This window comes from Botrytis deweyae, assembly GCF_014898535.1.
Source record: "Botrytis deweyae strain B1 chromosome Unknown BDEW_011, whole genome shotgun sequence".
Classification (NCBI taxonomy): Eukaryota; Fungi; Ascomycota; class Leotiomycetes; order Helotiales; family Sclerotiniaceae; genus Botrytis; species Botrytis deweyae.
The window spans coordinates 397,987-414,329 of NW_024066218.1; the positions used below are offsets into that span (position 1 = coordinate 397,987).

The window sequence follows — 16,343 nt, forward strand, 5'->3', positions numbered from 1 at the left end:
ATTCATTTACATTCAAATCCAGCTACATCTACAATTGAACCTGAACCAAATCATCTTTCAATAACTCCCCAACATTACAGAGTGCTCCGAAGCACCGCACACGAAAATGCCTAAACCCCTCGACATCTCCAATCCATCCGATGACATCTGTCCCATATGTAAATCCAACCGTTATCTCAACCGCGATCTCGAATTCCTCATCAACCCAGAATGCTACCACAAGATGTGTTCCACCTGCGTGGACCGCATCTTCACCTCCGGTCCCGCGCCTTGTCCCGTTCTCCACTGCGGTCGCACATTACGAAAAAAAGGATTCAAATCCGCTTTCTTTGAGGATCTCGGAATAGAACGCGAATGTGACATTCGACGTCGAGTAGGCGAAGTGTTCAATCGCAACGAAGATGATTTCGAGACGTTGTTGGATTACAACAATTATTTAGAAGAGACGGAATGCATGGTCTTTGATCTGGTGAATGGGAAGGGCAAAGTAAAACAAGAAGCGGAGGAGAAGCTAAGGAGATTTAGAGAAGCGAACCGCGGAGCCATTGAGGAGAATAAGAATGCGAGGTTAAGGGAGGTGGAGATGGGGAAGAGGAAGGAATTAGAGGACAGGGAGATGGCGAAGCAGAGGAGACTGGCGGCTATGAGAGAAGAGGCAGAGGAGAAGGCTGATGTTGAAAAGAGTCGCAAGCAGGTTTTGGACCAATTGGCTACCGGCAAGGGAAATGCAGCTGATATTACACAACAAGCACACAAGATTATTTTGAAGAAGACTTCGGCGAGAAGAACCTTGGGAGAAAGGGATGCCGCGGTCAGTGCTGGAACTGGTAGCGCTGATGGGGAGGGCCTTACGATTAGAGGCCTAAAGAAGAAGGTGGCGCCTGTAGCAGAGAAACCCTATGATCCCTTCGGAGGAATCGCTCTTACGCCCACGAGATATGTATTACAAGGTGATTACGAGAACCAGTGGGTTGAGAAGAGTGTCAAGCGTGACCCTAAACACATGGCTGGTGGCTACAGCCTTCATGAATATTATGGAAGAGCTATGCACGATGCTTTTAGTGGCCTTGAAATATTTATCGAGGATGAGATGCGAGATCGAGTTCAATCGAGCTCTCCTGCTGGTGCTACCATAGCAGCCGCACAAGCATCTACGGGAAAGATAAAGCTAAAGGTGGCGGATAGAATGGAAGTAGATGATGTGTTTTGATAAGATATCTAGTGTATAACACAGAGGGACGGGATGGGATCTGCACGGTTCAAGGAGTTCAGAGACAAATAGGATGGTTACTGGCGTCTGAGATCATCTGGACATAGTTATACATTCAAAGGACAGGCCTTTGTAATTAGTTGCCTGGAGCTAGATACCTCTTAAGTAGGCATAAGCAATTTAATATCACATCGTGCATTTTTAATGCCCTTAATTGCTCCGATCTTCAAATTCCAATACCCTCAGAACGCCATGCTTGTAATGATCCTTAAAACACCAAAAAATGTTGATCATAGCACAAAAGTCCGCGTGAACCATGATGTCCAAAATATATGTGGACTTTCCTTCACGAATCACCTTCTCGATCACTGCTGCCAAGCTTGCTGTTGCCCGGGCCGAGGAAATACAGGAACCGTTGGAAGATGGTCTAAACCACCACCTATCGGTTGCTGGGCGTTTTGCCAGCCCATACCAGTAGCCGTATTGACAAATTGACTCTGACGAAATGGGTTTGTATTTCCAGTAGGCTGTGGCGCAAGACTGGCGCCACTGGTTTGGGGCCGGTCAGCTGATTGAATGGATAAATTTTTGGCAAAAGGATTTGTGCCTGTTTGCATCGACCTAAGAGGAGCTGCCATTGGCTGTTGCTGAAATTGCTGGTCAGGTGGTGGTGTGTAAGGTTGTGATTGCGGCGATGCTGACTTGGCAAAAGGATTTGTTGACTGCCTAGTGACTGGTGATGTGACGGGAGGTGAAGCTGGGAATGAAGGTCCAGCCATTCCCGTAGTATTCGTCATCATCGATTGTCGGAAAGGATTTGTCTGTTGTGGAGTTTGTAAATTCATTTGTTGCTGTCCCTGTTGCTGGAAGTTTACAGCTGACTCTTGTGGGATAGGTGAGAGACCCGATGGCTGAAATTGTTGCTGAGGAGTATAACCACCAAATCCAACACCCGTAAAATTTGGTTGCATGGGTTGCGGTTGCTGCTGTTGCTGCTGTATTGGTACCTGTGGTTGCATATTGAAGGCGCCATTGAAGCCTTGCTGTTGAGCAAATTGTCCGGGATCTTGGAAGCCAGGTTGTTGTTGAATGAATCCATTCTGCTGGAGTTGCTGTTGTTGTTGCATTTGAAAAGGGTCATTGCTAAATTGAGGTTGCTGCTGCAACGCTACTTGGGAGGCAATTGGCTGTGGTGTTTCAATGGAATCGAAGAAGTCAATCAAATCTGCAGCGGGTGCTTTAGGGGGTTGTGTGGTGGCGCTCGATGAAGAAGCTTGCCCTGCATCAGGAAAAGAACGACCAGTCGCGGCCCTGCTTTCGCTTTCACTCTTAGAAGGTACTGCAAATGGCTTGCTTGAGCCATTGGTTCCACTCTTTCCACCCTTGCTAGACTCCTGTTCAGCAAGATATTGCCTTCGGTTTACCTCAAAGTCCGGATCCATCAAGTAATCCTCTAGCTGCTTTCCAAGATTGACAGGTGCGTGCTTAAGCTTTGGTACCTCCACTCGCGTTTGATGCTCATATTGACGTGCGACACCAAGGTACGAAACCACAAAATCCGTTTGCCGGGTAAAGTTTCTGTATATCTCCATAGCTCGTTCTGCATCGGGTTTTGACATCTCAAAAAAGTGGCCTACAACTGTCAGCTAATATCTTCCCTACTTGAGAAACTCAAATACCTAATATATTGATCATCGCCTGGTTTATGACATGGAACAACGCCAGAAGATCCAATACTAGCATCCGAAAGACTGTAATCGTAATCTCATTATCAGGCTCATTATCCAAAACCTAAACTGTTGTTTAGCATAGTTCACCCTAGTTTGAGCATCTTCAATCGTACGTCGCATTTCAGTAATGATGTGATCTGATGCTGCACAGATTCTGTTTCTCTCAACAGTCCCTTCTCCACCGATAACTTCTCTAGTCTTCCCTCTGCACCACGTACAAAATCGCATTTGGTATCTCGAAATGATCTCGCGCGCTCGGTCAAATAGTTTGTATAATGTCGGATATTCCGTCCCTGGGTTTGCACTTTGCCATGCTCTGTTAGCACGGCCTCTATGAGATTACCTGTCGTGGCTGAGCCATCATACAGAGAGTCGCGAAAGAAGTTTTCTCTGGGTACACACCATCGGTGAAACTACTTATTGCTAGCATGTTCCTATGACGCGCAAGATATGCCAGTGTTACATCTGGAGACCCTTCTCTGATCATCAAGTGAACTGTGATCAAACTCTTGAATACCACCGTCCATGTCGAATCGCGAAGTCGATTTTGTAACGCTCGGAATACTTCAGCTACTCCTGCTTCGCCTGAATGGGTAGCTATCAAGATATGCTCGATGTATCTGTTTAGTGATTAATTAAATGATGCGACGGAGGATTTGATCGGGGTCAAATACTTTGACTTGGGAGGGGCAGCCTATTCACAATAATGCTCAGTATATGATCTCCAACCACGAGACAGAAGACAATGTCAAACATGCCATACCTTGATCTTCGTCGCGCCTTTCACGGACTTCTCAAAAGAACTCGACATCTCAAATATTGGTATTGCCGGCTACAATGCGACAAATAAAGCCAGGGGGGGAGTATTCCACTCCCAAATGGCGAGTTTCGCTCTTATCGAAGGGGAATAGATATTGTATTATATAGGACCGGATGTATTCGGGAATGTATGCGTGAGCAAAGGGGTATTGAGTGTGATTGTTGTTTGACTTATGTGGCACAGAAGTTTGCGTAGATATCAAGAAGGAGTGTGAACTTTTGAAAGTCGACGTCTGTTAGGGTGTGCTTGTTTTACTCGTTCGGCTTTGTCGTGTATAATAGATCAATTAGTCTTGATTGTAGGTACACATTCGTAGCGGTGCCGTGATTGTGCTTAATCGAAATGATGACAAGGAATATAATTTAATGAAGGACCCCTTGCAAGATGGACTAGACAAGATGCAAGAGGATGCAAAAGGAAAAGGACTTGAAGGTAGGTATGATTGAAGATACCTACGAGCCTACCTAGTATACTGAGGAGCAAATGATGAATTCTGTCTCAAATCATGCACCAATGCGAATGAATACTAGGTGCGGACGGAGGATGTGCCGGTACAAGAGTAAATAGTAATAAGTCAGATAGCTATAAGGATCAACTTGGTGTCAAATCAAGTTTGTTTTATTTCCCTCTCATCTGGATACCACCCTCACGGTCCTCACCATTACCGATTTATTAGTTATTCCATGGCATGTCATTCCAATCTAGCACCGTTCGCAATGAGAGTGGATACGAGAGACGCAGCTAGCAATCCGATTGTCCGAGATGCTCACCCTTCTGCGGGTATCAGTTCAGTACATATCTAGTTGACTAGGTGAGTATCTCGTCGAAGATGTTACTAGGTAGATATCTTCATCCGTCAGTTTTTTATATTGATGTACCTATACAGAGTATGGTCTGTGATAACCTTCTTATAAGAGTCTGAGAGACCGTGAGAGACTACAAAGGAGAAGAGAAAACCTTCATATATTAATTACGAGGTATACGAATTAGAATTGTATCTGCATACCGAGAGACTCATTCATACCTAGCTTGGTACCTGATCGTCTCGCATAACCTAACTGGAGATGCTTGAACTCTTCTGTAAATTCAAATTGTCGTGATTTTCTTTTTCCAGCCAACCATTTCTTCATACAAGTGCCGTCATCAAAGTTCACTGGCTCGAGACTGGGTAGGTACCACGACTTTCCCAAGGATATCGATATCTAGATTGGCGAATAGTAATGAGCCACAACTGCATCGGGGTATTCTCCAGTATTTCGACACGCATAAGAAATTTATGGACATCACTTCATTGTCACAAGTATAAAATTAAGGGCAACTTGTAAAACGATTGATTTTTCAGCTATCTATGTAAGTCGAACAAGGGAAACAATAAACAGATAACATTCTCGAGGACGACACTGGGATGAAGACTCCACAGTAGAATGCTTCAAAAAACACAAACCCTTTTTCCCCGCTCCAACAAGAAACATTGGCTTCAGAATTGGTTCTGGTTTCCATTCTGAAACGGTTGCTCTTTTGTTCTTGATATCGCCAATACATACCGAAACAAAAACAAATAAAACTATGAAATGAAGAAGAAATAAAGTCTAGATTAGCACGGATGTCTTTGACCAGAAGAATAATAGTCGAGCTCCAGAGAATGACCATTGAAATGATTGACTCCGTTGCCATCTTTATTATGTTATAGTTATCCAAAATGAAGCCTTCCAAGATTTAGGGTTCAGAGATGCCTTTATCGCGTCCGTTAAAACAAGGAGGGTGTGTCGAACGCTTATTTCACTCTTCCATCCAGTTCTCGCAAGCAGACCACTGAAGCCCGGTGAAGGGAGAGTTTGCAGGCTCGAAAAGGAGAAATCGTACTCAAATAATACACGCTGGCTTTTCATCATCTATCAAATATACGTTAGCATTTGCGCATGGATTGGTTTTGTTAATGTTGGGGTCTTACATGTTTAAAACTTGGAAGGATGAAGAGAAAAAGAGAATTTGGAAAAGTTCGCGACATAATATAAAAATTCTTGAGAGCGGAATTTGCCGAGACGCTAACCACACTTAGAGAGCTTCGAGACATATTTATCATCTCCGTGTACCTACTTATTACTGTACAGTGCTCCAGTTCAAATCGGATGATTCATGAACTTCTACACAAAAGAAATTGATTTCAAGTCATGACCTTAGTATTGTGCTATCGCAGGCACTTACTAAGAAATGTGATCTTATGTGCGCGTAAAACCGCACCATGGACTCGCACAAACGGTTCTCCCTCATTACTTGCTATTCATCAGAGAAGTTTCACCAGTAACAGTTCTCGTTTGAATGGAGCAGAAGAACAAGTTAACATTGACACAAATGGCACGCCTTGGAATGAATACAAGGATAGCAGTAAGCATTGATTTGATAATATTTTGCATATCGCTGATATCCTCTATAAAGTCGCTTTGCCAAAGCCCAATCTCGATCCATTACATCCATGGGAACAATTGCAACCCTTGAATATTGGAAAGAAGGTCACTGTTACTGGTTTCCTGCGCAATAAGAAGCAGCTGGGTAAAGGACTCATATTTGCTACAATAAGTAGAGGGTCTTCAGCAAATCCAGGAATTCAGGTTGTATTAAAAGATAGCCCCGAAGAAGGGAAGATCGGAGATGCCTTCAAAACTTTTAAAGACATCAGAGAGCACAGTGCTGTATCTGTGACTGGGATTTTACAGTCCAGAATAAAGAAGCCAGACAAAACGGCAGAAGTTGTGCCCGACTCACTGGTTACTGAGGAAGCTTCCGATTCAATTCCTTTGAAACGGTCTCAATTACTTGCAAATTTTGACATCCATGCCGAAGATGTGAGAGCAATTAACTCATTTCCCCGAGACATAGTTGTTGGACCTGCCCAGAAATTCGGGCCTGATTCCAGGCATCTAGAGGTTCGATTCGAGCCAGATCTTTATGAAAGATTAATGTTTCGGTCAAAGCTAGCTAAATTAGTGAGAAAATATCTATATTCTGTGAGCTTTGATGAGATTGAGACTCCCATCTTATTCAAATCAACGCCTGAAGGTGCCAGAGAATTCCTTGTCCCTACTAGAAAACCGGGCTATGCATATGCTCTTCCGCAAAGCCCTCAACAATACAAACAAATCTTGATGGCAAGTGGCGTCACCAAATATTTCCAATTTGCCAAATGCTTTCGGGATGAAGATCTTCGTGCGGATAGGCAGCCAGAATTCACTCAGGTACTGTATCATTGAATTAGTACAGTCTACAAGTGCTAATGCCAAACAGATTGACATGGAAATGTCATGGGCGGATGGCCAATATGTCATGCAGACAGTTGAAGAGCTTGTAAAGGGCATACATAGACAGATCCAATCTGAACAACCTGAAGTCGTCAATAACATTGAATTGCCTGAAACAGGGTTTCCAAGGGTGACATATGAGGAAGCGATGTCAAAGCATGGGTCTGACAAACCCGATCTCAGAATTCTGGACTTGGTAAACAAATTGTCACCATTTCTAGAGCAAAGCTAACGAATACAGATTCATCGAGTGGATTCTATTATTCCAGAAAGTCTTAAGGGAATGATGACTTCGATTGAAAATCCCATAATCGAAGCCTGCAAGTTCCGGCTCAATGGCAATTCTAAGAAGGTGCAACAGTTCATCCGCAAGTTTATGGATTCTGCAGATGCCGAAGCATTCCAAAAAAATCCTGATGGTCCTCCCGGAATATTTGTTTTCGATCCTAGAAGGCCATTAGAAGGCCTACAAGCATTTGGATTTGAAGGTGCTGAGGCATTGAAACAACTTTACTCTTCTCTTCCACCTTCTTTGCACAATAATAATGATCCACGAGGACCTGATGCAACAACCACTTTTGATGAAGGAGATCTACTTATCCTTCAAGCGCGACCAAATACTCCTCACTCGGGCGGTTCCACTACTCTAGGTAAATTCCGGCTCGCACTCTACAAAGCCGCAATTTCCGAACAACTTCTTGCTCCTACTCCAGGATTTTATTATCTCTGGGTCACAGACTTTCCACTATTTACTCTCAACACTGCCAACCCAGCCGATCCTGGTCAAGGCGGCACATCAGGGTTTTCTTCTACCCACCACCCGTTCACTGCTCCTAAAACGGCTGTTGATATCGACCTCCTATTCACTGACCCTCTCGCAGTGACCGCAGATCACTATGATCTTGTTCTTAACGGCGTCGAACTCGGTGGTGGCTCAAAACGTGTCCATTCAGCCGAGGTTCAAAAATTCATCATGAAAAATGTGTTAAAAATGAGCAACGAGAGAATGTCAGATTTTGACCATTTATTTGAAGCATTAAGAGCTGGTTGCCCACCTCACGCTGGATTTGCCATTGGCTTCGATAGATGGGTCGCAGTATTGACAGGAAGAGAGAGTGTCAGGGATGTCATATTCTTCCCGAAAGGAAATAAAGGCGAGGATGCCATGGTGGGAAGTCCGGGACTGGTCACAAGCGAGCAAGAGGAGACATACAACCTAAAGTCTAGATGATTTCAGGCTACAGGTGAAAGAAACTCACAGAGATTCATGAACACAGTAAGAATGCATCAATGTTGAACGATAAATTCGATGTACAACTATGGCATGCAGTCTCGACGTACATCATGGCGGCATTGATTGCGTTGAGAATTTAATTGGGTATCATAGATATCATCCCCCTCCCCTCTCCCCCCTCGTTTATAACACAAAATAAATGTTACATACATACCAAACATTACACAAACCAAAATGATTTTTCGCCGCATAGCGCGCTTGCAAAAAAAAAAGACACAAGAAAGATGATGCAACTTTCTCGTGTAGCCTCAAGCCTACGTGCTATTCAGTCGTGTACCAGTTGTACAGTGTATGAGTGTTTTTGAAAATCAAGTATACATAATTATTCGCCGCGTGCATCACAGAACCACGAGGGAAAAACCAAACCAATTATTTCTTTTTCCCTCACACGTTGACTCGTGTATCTTTGTTGCACCATGCAAGATACCGTCAAAGTTGACGTGATTTTCAAAGGATGCATTGATGATGTATATATGCATGCGGTGGAACTCCACAATGAAGAGCGGAGCGGGAATCATCGTGATACGATTCGGAACCGGGCTAGGTAGCCAGGTAGGATGATAGACAGAGAAGAATAGAATTATACAGGACAGGACAGGACAGGACAGCAAGCAAGTCCAATGGGAAAAATACTTTTTTGTTGCGTGCCAAGTCGGGAGCAAATGTCATTGTACGTCTGCAGGTCAATCAATGATTCAATTCAGTCTGCTCTGTAACGGGTCATCGTTGGAAGCTCTTGTCCGGCTCCTTGTTGGCGAATACCCTCGAGGAATAGATGCGTTATATAGTTCGCGGGACGATCAATTGTTTGTGCAATTCATGGAAGAACGTTTGTTCCGAAAAAATGGATTTGTAAGATGGAGAATTCCCTTTCGTGTATTATACCTCGCGGCCTTGGGCCATTTCATCCTCTATCTCATCAGCCCAGGAGCTGATAGTGTATGCGTATAATTATCTGTATACATGTCTCTCTCCCCTTGCCTTCTCTATCCCCCGCCAAGTTCCATCTGAAACAAAGAATGCCATTCCCAGATATCCTTTTAAAAATCGTAATCGTAAAACCCGTCATTGCATAAACTATCTCGAGTCCGGTTCACGGTACTGAGACTCCTTTCCACGCCACATCATAACCTCGTGCATCCCAGTGAAACTCCACCTTCCATAACTCCAGCAGTCTCTGCTTCGCACCTAGAAAATCTTAGTGCGCCCACTCTACACCTTGGACATCTCTTTCCACTTCGTTCCAATGCTCATTGCTCGCTTGTTGCTGATGTGCATCGTATTCCTCCACGACCCAAGACTTGTAATCTCTGGGTTCGTTCTCATATCGCTTGATTGCTGCACCTTGGTGCTTGTGCTCTGCTGAATCCTGTTGGGATGATTGCGATGAGGATGAAATTGCGGATGAAGATGAAGAGTGTGAGGCACTTGAGCCATGCTGGACTCTTTGAGAGGTAGAAGACGACGTCGAGTCTGACTTTGAGGATGCTGATGGTGTGGAGAGATATTGTTTGGAGGATCTTGAGGAAAAGGATTTCTGACTTGAGGTGCACATTGTTGAATAGGTGTCTTTTGGATTGTGTTTCGTCAGGTCGATGGTCCAAATTGTGGTTGAGTCAAGTAGAGCTGTTACTGAGGTTTCGAGGGGACTGGGGATTCGAAGTAATGAAGAAAGAAAGAGTGATTAAATAGTAGCAGTAGATTATCGCGTTTGAGGTGGTCAGTGAACGCATATAAATGATACACAGAACTGTAGATATACATGAAAAGATATAATCCACATGAAGGACGAGAAAAAGAAAGAAACTCTTCTCGTTGCGATATACCGAACGGGTGATCGACTACCAATACAACGGGTGTGTTTTCCAAATCCCAGAAAAGCTCCTTGAATTACACGAAGAACATGCAAAGATACCCCTTTCTATACCCGACTCGAGTACACAACGCTTCTAGGGCTTTGAAAAAGGGCGAATACTACCCGCCTTGAAGATCACCGCCCTATAGTGATATCAATAAGAAGGGCGGTGAAATAAGGAAATAAGTACAGGATCATTGACGACTCCGGCAATTGATCCCATAGGACAAATTAAGCTTGTTTGAGTGTGATTTTCGCTACCCAGGATCACGACATGAGAATTACATTTCCCCATGTCTGTACAATCTCACACCAATTTCTTTGAACGGTATTTGCAAAATCCAATACTAAATGCCATGTCGGCATTAGTTTAGTCTCGGATATTGGCGGATATGCAATAGAAGTAACCTTACAAGCGGAAGAGGGCGCTCAGGGCGGTGCAAGGTATACTGAGGCTTATACTTGTCGAACGTGCACACCCAAGGCAGTAAAAAATAGATTAGATTGATTGCTTTTTGTCTCAGAATTCGTGGAACATGAAGTCGTGAGGATTTTGAATATGGCATTCGGGTGTAAGAAAATCTCGGGCCGCAGACAGAGTAGCTGAAGGTTCCGAAAACAAGGAACACAAAAACCAGTTGTCTAAAGAATTCGGCTCGTTGTGCTGCCTCGATTCGATAATCTTGTCCCTTGGATTCCGGGCCAGACCGAAATCGGAACAGGCCGAGAACATGAATAGGTGGCATTTGTGTTCTTGTCCGCCCCACGTGGGGTTTGCTATTGGAAGCGAGGATGAAGACATACGGACGGGAAAGGGGTCCGATGTAGTGTAATATGAAAAGGGTTGGAATCAGTGACAGCTCTCATTAAATTGGGAGCGCGGGTGAGGCAAATTAGTGCCCAATATCAACTATCTAATCTAGAATCTAGAATCTAGAATCTTGATCAATGAGGGCGGAGGTCAAATGGGTGCGGTTAGATGTGTCGCGCTCACCAATTGAGATTATGTTAGACTATGTTGGGTGCGACTCTAGGAAATCTGATGCTACAGTAGAGTAGCTAGCTAGATCATGTGATGCTAGTCCAATGCCGATAAAAGCACCTTAATAGTTATCAAAATGATTTCTATCCATCTATGTGCCTTAGGTACTTACATTTATCTTTCGCTCTTGTTCGAAATCGACCCTTCTGCTATCAACCAAAGGGAAGCCATGTTTCAATCAACCCCAAAATCACAGTGTGAAATTAGTAACGAGAATATCCAACGGACCAAGATATTCAGAGCAATAAGTAATATATCTGTCCCTAAGCTAGAGTTCAGTGACAATTGGTGCTGATACTTTGAGGGAGGTTTTACTCGTGTGTATCTTGTGCAAGATGCATTTCCAACCTCCACCAGCTTCGGCGGATTGATAATACCAAGCTCTCTCTCTCGGATAGTGAGATCGTGATCAACTTACTAAGTTGGGCTATTTCATATGATGGAGATTTTTCGGTCAAATACCTATTCATGACAAGAATGTTCGCATGTTGAACCATATTGAACATCGGAATTCATACATTCTTGTAAGATAATGAGTGAGCAATTCAAACCCGATAGCTCCTTTAGTTATTCCTCAGTCATCGTCTCAATCACAACAGCATAGGGGTTCGAGCTTCATAGCAACATTTTCAGTATGCCGAACTAGAATCTTGTTGCCTCTGATTGACAGCTTCTACCGCGATTTTGGTCTCTCATTTCACTCTTGGTAAAGATTTTTTTTTTCGTGATTAATACAGCAAGTAGAACGGTACTCAAAATCAGTATATATAGTCGAACATGACGCTCTGTGCTACTTGGATTGGGATTCCTCACCCCAGCAGAGTTTTCCTGCGTACATTAGCATAGTACATCACAAAGTTTATAACATTAGTTGAATAAGAGCGTTGAGGAATCGTTTGAACAGATGCGTGGTCTGATATTCGTATCAGAATTTCACAATGCAATACTTAGGACAAAGGGCGCCAACAAAGGAACTAGTTAGACACGAGAATGAAACACATTCATACGATCAAACGGTAACCAAATATCCCTGTTATAATACAAAACAGTAGACCTGAGTGCAGAGGTGTAGAATCGTGGACAACAAACACATATGTTCTGACGAGCTCTTCACATATATCACAGGCGTGTTAAATCATCACTGATGCTTTGAGATTCTCATTGTTCATGGTCTTAAAAACAACTTGTGCTTTGTCTTGCATGGAACACTGTTTAACAATGATATCTCTGACGACACTTTCTTTCTTTGACAATCCATTCTTCCTTCAATGATAGATACTTGCTGTGGATTTGATTCTGGAAGTGAAGCTGTGAGCCACTCCTCACGCCCCGCGATCTTTATCGGTAGACGCGAGGAGAACGGTGTTATGAGTTTGATTTGAAGACGAAAAATTATCGCACTTTGCATAGATGAGGCAAGAATGAAGAGGACAAGCTTGAATTATATTTTTGTGACTTTTGACGGGAATATCGATCTCACATCCATTTATTTTTACGTGATATTCATACAAGAACTGAACTTGATGTTTTTTTTAAAATGTTTTATTACAATGGAAAAGCAAGTAAAGTAAGTACCAGACCTACTATGTCTCGCTCAATAACTCCATATTCATCTGATCTACAGATGAAATCATACGATACTCTTCAAACTCCACTTGAGCCCTCAGCTCGCGGGCTCGATGGAAGTTTCAGTGTTTCTCTCTCTCCAGCAAACAACGCAAACTCTCGTTTCATTCACCACTACCACTTGATAGCGAGGACAATCAGTTGGACGACAATTAAATAATTCCTGGCGAGTGCAACCCTCGATACTGAGAGTGAAGTCTCCGCAGATATAATAAACTTGGCGTTCTGTACACATGGTGAAGTTAAAAATGGGTTGATAGAGGTTGCTAGTAGGTTGGTAGTAGGTACTATGAATAAAGCTTTTACTAGAGTGTACTTTGTAGGCTTTGATGTTATTGTGACTTAGAGCTGAGTATTATGACATGAGCCTGGAGAATATATATTCATGTAGCAGGGTTGTTTTGTCATTGTTTTCAATGTGAATCAGAGCGAGTGATAATTGTAGAAACTTGGCTAAGGCTCAGTCTGTGAACACTGAACACTGAACAATGCCACAATTTTCTTTGTCACATGAATGTTCCGAGATTATTACAATCAACCTGATATATGTGATAAGATCAGGCGGATGATGAAAAGTTAGGCAGTAGGCCAAGTTAGAGATGTGATTGAAGAAAAGTCACACCGTTGAAACAACCCCCAAAAACAATTCAGATTGGAGAAGTAAATTCTTTAGATTAAAATGAACAACAAAATTCATCGACAAAATGTCACTAGGCTTGTAGGGAGAATGGAGCTTTCCATAGTATCAAGATATACAAAAGTTGTGGCAAAGGGTAGATGGAAGCCTTCGAGAGTTAGGTATTCTGGCAACAGTAATTGGAGGCAAGTATGATAAAAAGCCATCACTTGATAGCGACAGAAATACACGCGCTATTGCCTTAATCCTGTGGTTTACAAGTGATTGGGTGACATTGTAGGTACAAGAAGGTCCTTGACCTTTAAGTAACTCGTCCGGCCTACAATCCGATGATGAGAAGCTCTCAAGGTCCACTACTCCAAATTGAGTATCCAAATAATCCAAAAGACTGCGTGCATTTCGTAGATGGGAATCTCTTCAGATAATGAGAGCTTTCGATTGTCAAACTGCAGTTTGGACTATTGAACGCACTGCCTCGAGACTGCTGAGGTCACTGGCGAGAGAATTTCTCCACGCAATATTGCTTCCAACTGCCCAGTTTTCTTGTTCATCGGTTCATATTGATTCATGTTGAAGACATCAAAAGCTCATCTTCTGCTTTCGAAATAGCACACGTCTGCTTAGGACGTCTGAACAGATAAGGTTCAAGGTATAAAATCAGTGAGGTACTATTCCGGGAATGGAACTCCGCAAAGTGATCTGTGTTGGACCCCTCGACCCTTACCTTATCAGACCCCACCTCCCCGCCAACACTCCTTCGAACCCCTCAATTCTATTGAAACGGACATCCGTAACATAATCCTGACGACTTTTCCGGGTGTATAGAACTTGTTCGTATGCATTCATCGTTGATGGGATTTTAAGGATCAGCTCCAATTTCCATATATTTCTGAAATACGATCGACTGATTGTCAAAGCCCAATAGGAACGTAGCACAAAAGGCTACCTGTTCTAAATTTAGCATATCTTGATCTTACCTGTCATCAGCCCAACAACTTGCACATTTATATCTCGTTCTCATCCGGGAATCATATCTTATCCCAAACTCTCCACAATACTCATTGATCTCCCAAACCATAAACTCCGCTATCCGCAAGCAATAATGGCTACACATCACGACCCCACACTTGAGCTACCCCGGCTACTCTGTCTCCACGGCGGGGGAACAAACGCTCGAATCTTCACCATGCAATGTCGCGTCCTCTCTTTGCATTTGAAACCTTATTTCCGTCTCATATTTGCCGAAGCACCTTTTGAATCCGGTGCCGGGCCTGATGTTACGAGTGTCTATGGGGATTGTGGACCTTTTAAACGCTGGCTGGGCTGGTTACCAGAACATGAAGTAATAGATACACGTGATGAGGTGATTGCTATCGAAGAGAGTATTGAGAAAGCGATGAGAGAGGATGATGCTAAAGGAGCTACCGGGGACTGGGTAGGATTGTTGGGATTTAGTCAGGGGGCGAAGATAGCTGGGAGCTTGTTGTTGAGGAGGCAGATCAGAGAAGAAGGAGGGAGGGACTTGGAGGGTCATAACTGGAGATTTGCGGTTTTGATGGCGGGAAGACCACCATTGATAAGTTTGGAGAGAGACCAGGATAGATGGGGACCGGTGGATGAGAATGACGTTTTGACTTTGCCAACTATTCATGTTCATGGCTCCAAAGACCCGGGATTGGAATTACACCAAGAATTGCTCAAAATTTGGTGCGAGAAAGGCAGTGCGCAAGTAATTGAATGGGATGGCAATCATAGAATTCCGATCAAAACCGGAGATGTCGAAGCTGTGGTAAATCCACTGCTCGCATTAGCGGAACAGCTGGGTGTTTTGACAGTTGACTTGCCTGTTTGATTCAATCAAGCACCTGTCCCTTTGGTCTTGGTTTACAGTTGAGCAGCGATGAAGCAAATATAGAAAGCGTTCATCTTAGACTAATTATCTTGGAAAATCTATGTTCGTTTTTGAGCGCAAATAACTTTGACCAAAGTGAGAATTTAGCCATCGAGGAGCCGACTGAAATGGTCTAGGTAATGTGTATGCTTAGATTTTCATGAAACGAAACGCTGCAATCTTTCGCTCAATGTGTTCGCTCTGTATGTTCAAATCTGCCTTTAACTCCACAACCAAGCAATAGCATAAACACACAGCTTCACAGCTGTTTCCTTTGACCTCCCAATCTGCTGTTTTGTAATGATGTCTCGAAGGAAGCATCTCGATCACCAGATAAAACATCAAATCTCTCTACTAAGGTCCACTTGCCTCAGCAACAACCGCTCCCTTGTCCTCTCCCTCCTCCTTTGCCTTCTGCCGTTCTTCTTCATCGGGTGTCCTCGTCTTCAGCTGTAAAGCGTGAATGCCACCTTCTTTTGCCATCTCCTCTTTCAGTAAAGCATACACCATTCTATGTCTTGCAGGTTGCATCTTTTTGGTGAACGCTTCCGATACGATCTCGACTCGAAAATGGGTCTCGTGAGACGTTGAGCCAGCCATAGCTTGGTGATGTGAGTGTTTGGATGAATCATTGAATATTTCAAGACGGGTAGGTTTCAACTCTTCTGTCAGCTAGAACGATATGTTAGTGGAGACAATAAATAAATTGGAAATGAGGGGAGAGGGATTCTCACCCGAGTGCGAATGATATCTTCATATGGAGTATTAGATGCCATGATTGTTGATAGATAGCGCCGTGAGACAGCGGGACGAATAACGCGAAGCATTAATCTATTGCTTCACAATAGATTGAGAAGATGGTAATGACGAATGTTTGATTGGCGCGCAAACTGTTCCAATATTTCTTTGATTGTATGGTACAATTATGTGTTGCATGACAGC

The 16,343-nt window shown here is 43.4% G+C and overlaps 6 protein-coding genes across 6 annotated transcripts; 3 read left to right on the forward strand and 3 right to left on the reverse strand.

Annotated features, from left to right (window-relative positions):
- Nucleotides 1-106: 106 nt before the first annotated feature.
- Nucleotides 107-1,210, forward strand: EAE98_005584 (uncharacterized protein; the record flags this gene model as incomplete). The annotated part of the gene is made up of 1 exon (XM_038953206.1): nt 107-1,210. The coding sequence occupies one exon, from the start codon at nt 107-109 to the stop codon at nt 1,208-1,210; it is 1,104 nt and encodes a 367-aa protein (XP_038810307.1).
- A 365-nt stretch (nt 1,211-1,575) lies between these two features.
- On the reverse strand, nt 1,576-3,751 carry EAE98_005585 (uncharacterized protein; the record flags this gene model as incomplete). The annotated part of the gene is made up of 6 exons (XM_038953207.1): nt 1,576-2,843; nt 2,890-3,001; nt 3,054-3,244; nt 3,343-3,560; nt 3,615-3,634; nt 3,704-3,751. The coding sequence occupies 6 exons, from the start codon at nt 3,749-3,751 to the stop codon at nt 1,576-1,578; spliced, it is 1,857 nt and encodes a 618-aa protein (XP_038810308.1).
- Nucleotides 3,752-5,931: 2,180 nt separating this feature from the next.
- On the forward strand, nt 5,932-8,287 carry EAE98_005586 (uncharacterized protein; the record flags this gene model as incomplete). The annotated part of the gene is made up of 4 exons (XM_038953208.1): nt 5,932-6,145; nt 6,197-6,993; nt 7,043-7,252; nt 7,298-8,287. The coding sequence occupies 4 exons, from the start codon at nt 5,932-5,934 to the stop codon at nt 8,285-8,287; spliced, it is 2,211 nt and encodes a 736-aa protein (XP_038810309.1).
- A 1,261-nt stretch (nt 8,288-9,548) lies between these two features.
- Nucleotides 9,549-9,905, reverse strand: EAE98_005587 (uncharacterized protein; the record flags this gene model as incomplete). The annotated part of the gene is made up of 1 exon (XM_038953209.1): nt 9,549-9,905. The coding sequence occupies one exon, from the start codon at nt 9,903-9,905 to the stop codon at nt 9,549-9,551; it is 357 nt and encodes a 118-aa protein (XP_038810310.1).
- A 4,707-nt stretch (nt 9,906-14,612) lies between these two features.
- EAE98_005588 (uncharacterized protein) lies at nt 14,613-15,362 on the forward strand (the record flags this gene model as incomplete). The annotated part of the gene is made up of 1 exon (XM_038953210.1): nt 14,613-15,362. One exon carries the CDS (start codon nt 14,613-14,615, stop codon nt 15,360-15,362), a length of 750 nt encoding a protein of 249 aa, XP_038810311.1.
- A 71-nt stretch (nt 15,363-15,433) lies between these two features.
- Nucleotides 15,434-16,342, reverse strand: EAE98_005589 (uncharacterized protein). Its single transcript, XM_038953211.1, has 2 exons — nt 16,136-16,342; nt 15,434-16,073 (listed from the first exon to the last, which is right to left on the reverse strand). Exons 1-2 carry the CDS (start codon nt 16,226-16,228, stop codon nt 15,756-15,758), a joined length of 411 nt encoding a protein of 136 aa, XP_038810312.1. The 5' UTR covers nt 16,229-16,342; the 3' UTR covers nt 15,434-15,755.
- Between the last annotated feature and the right edge of the window lies 1 nt (nt 16,343).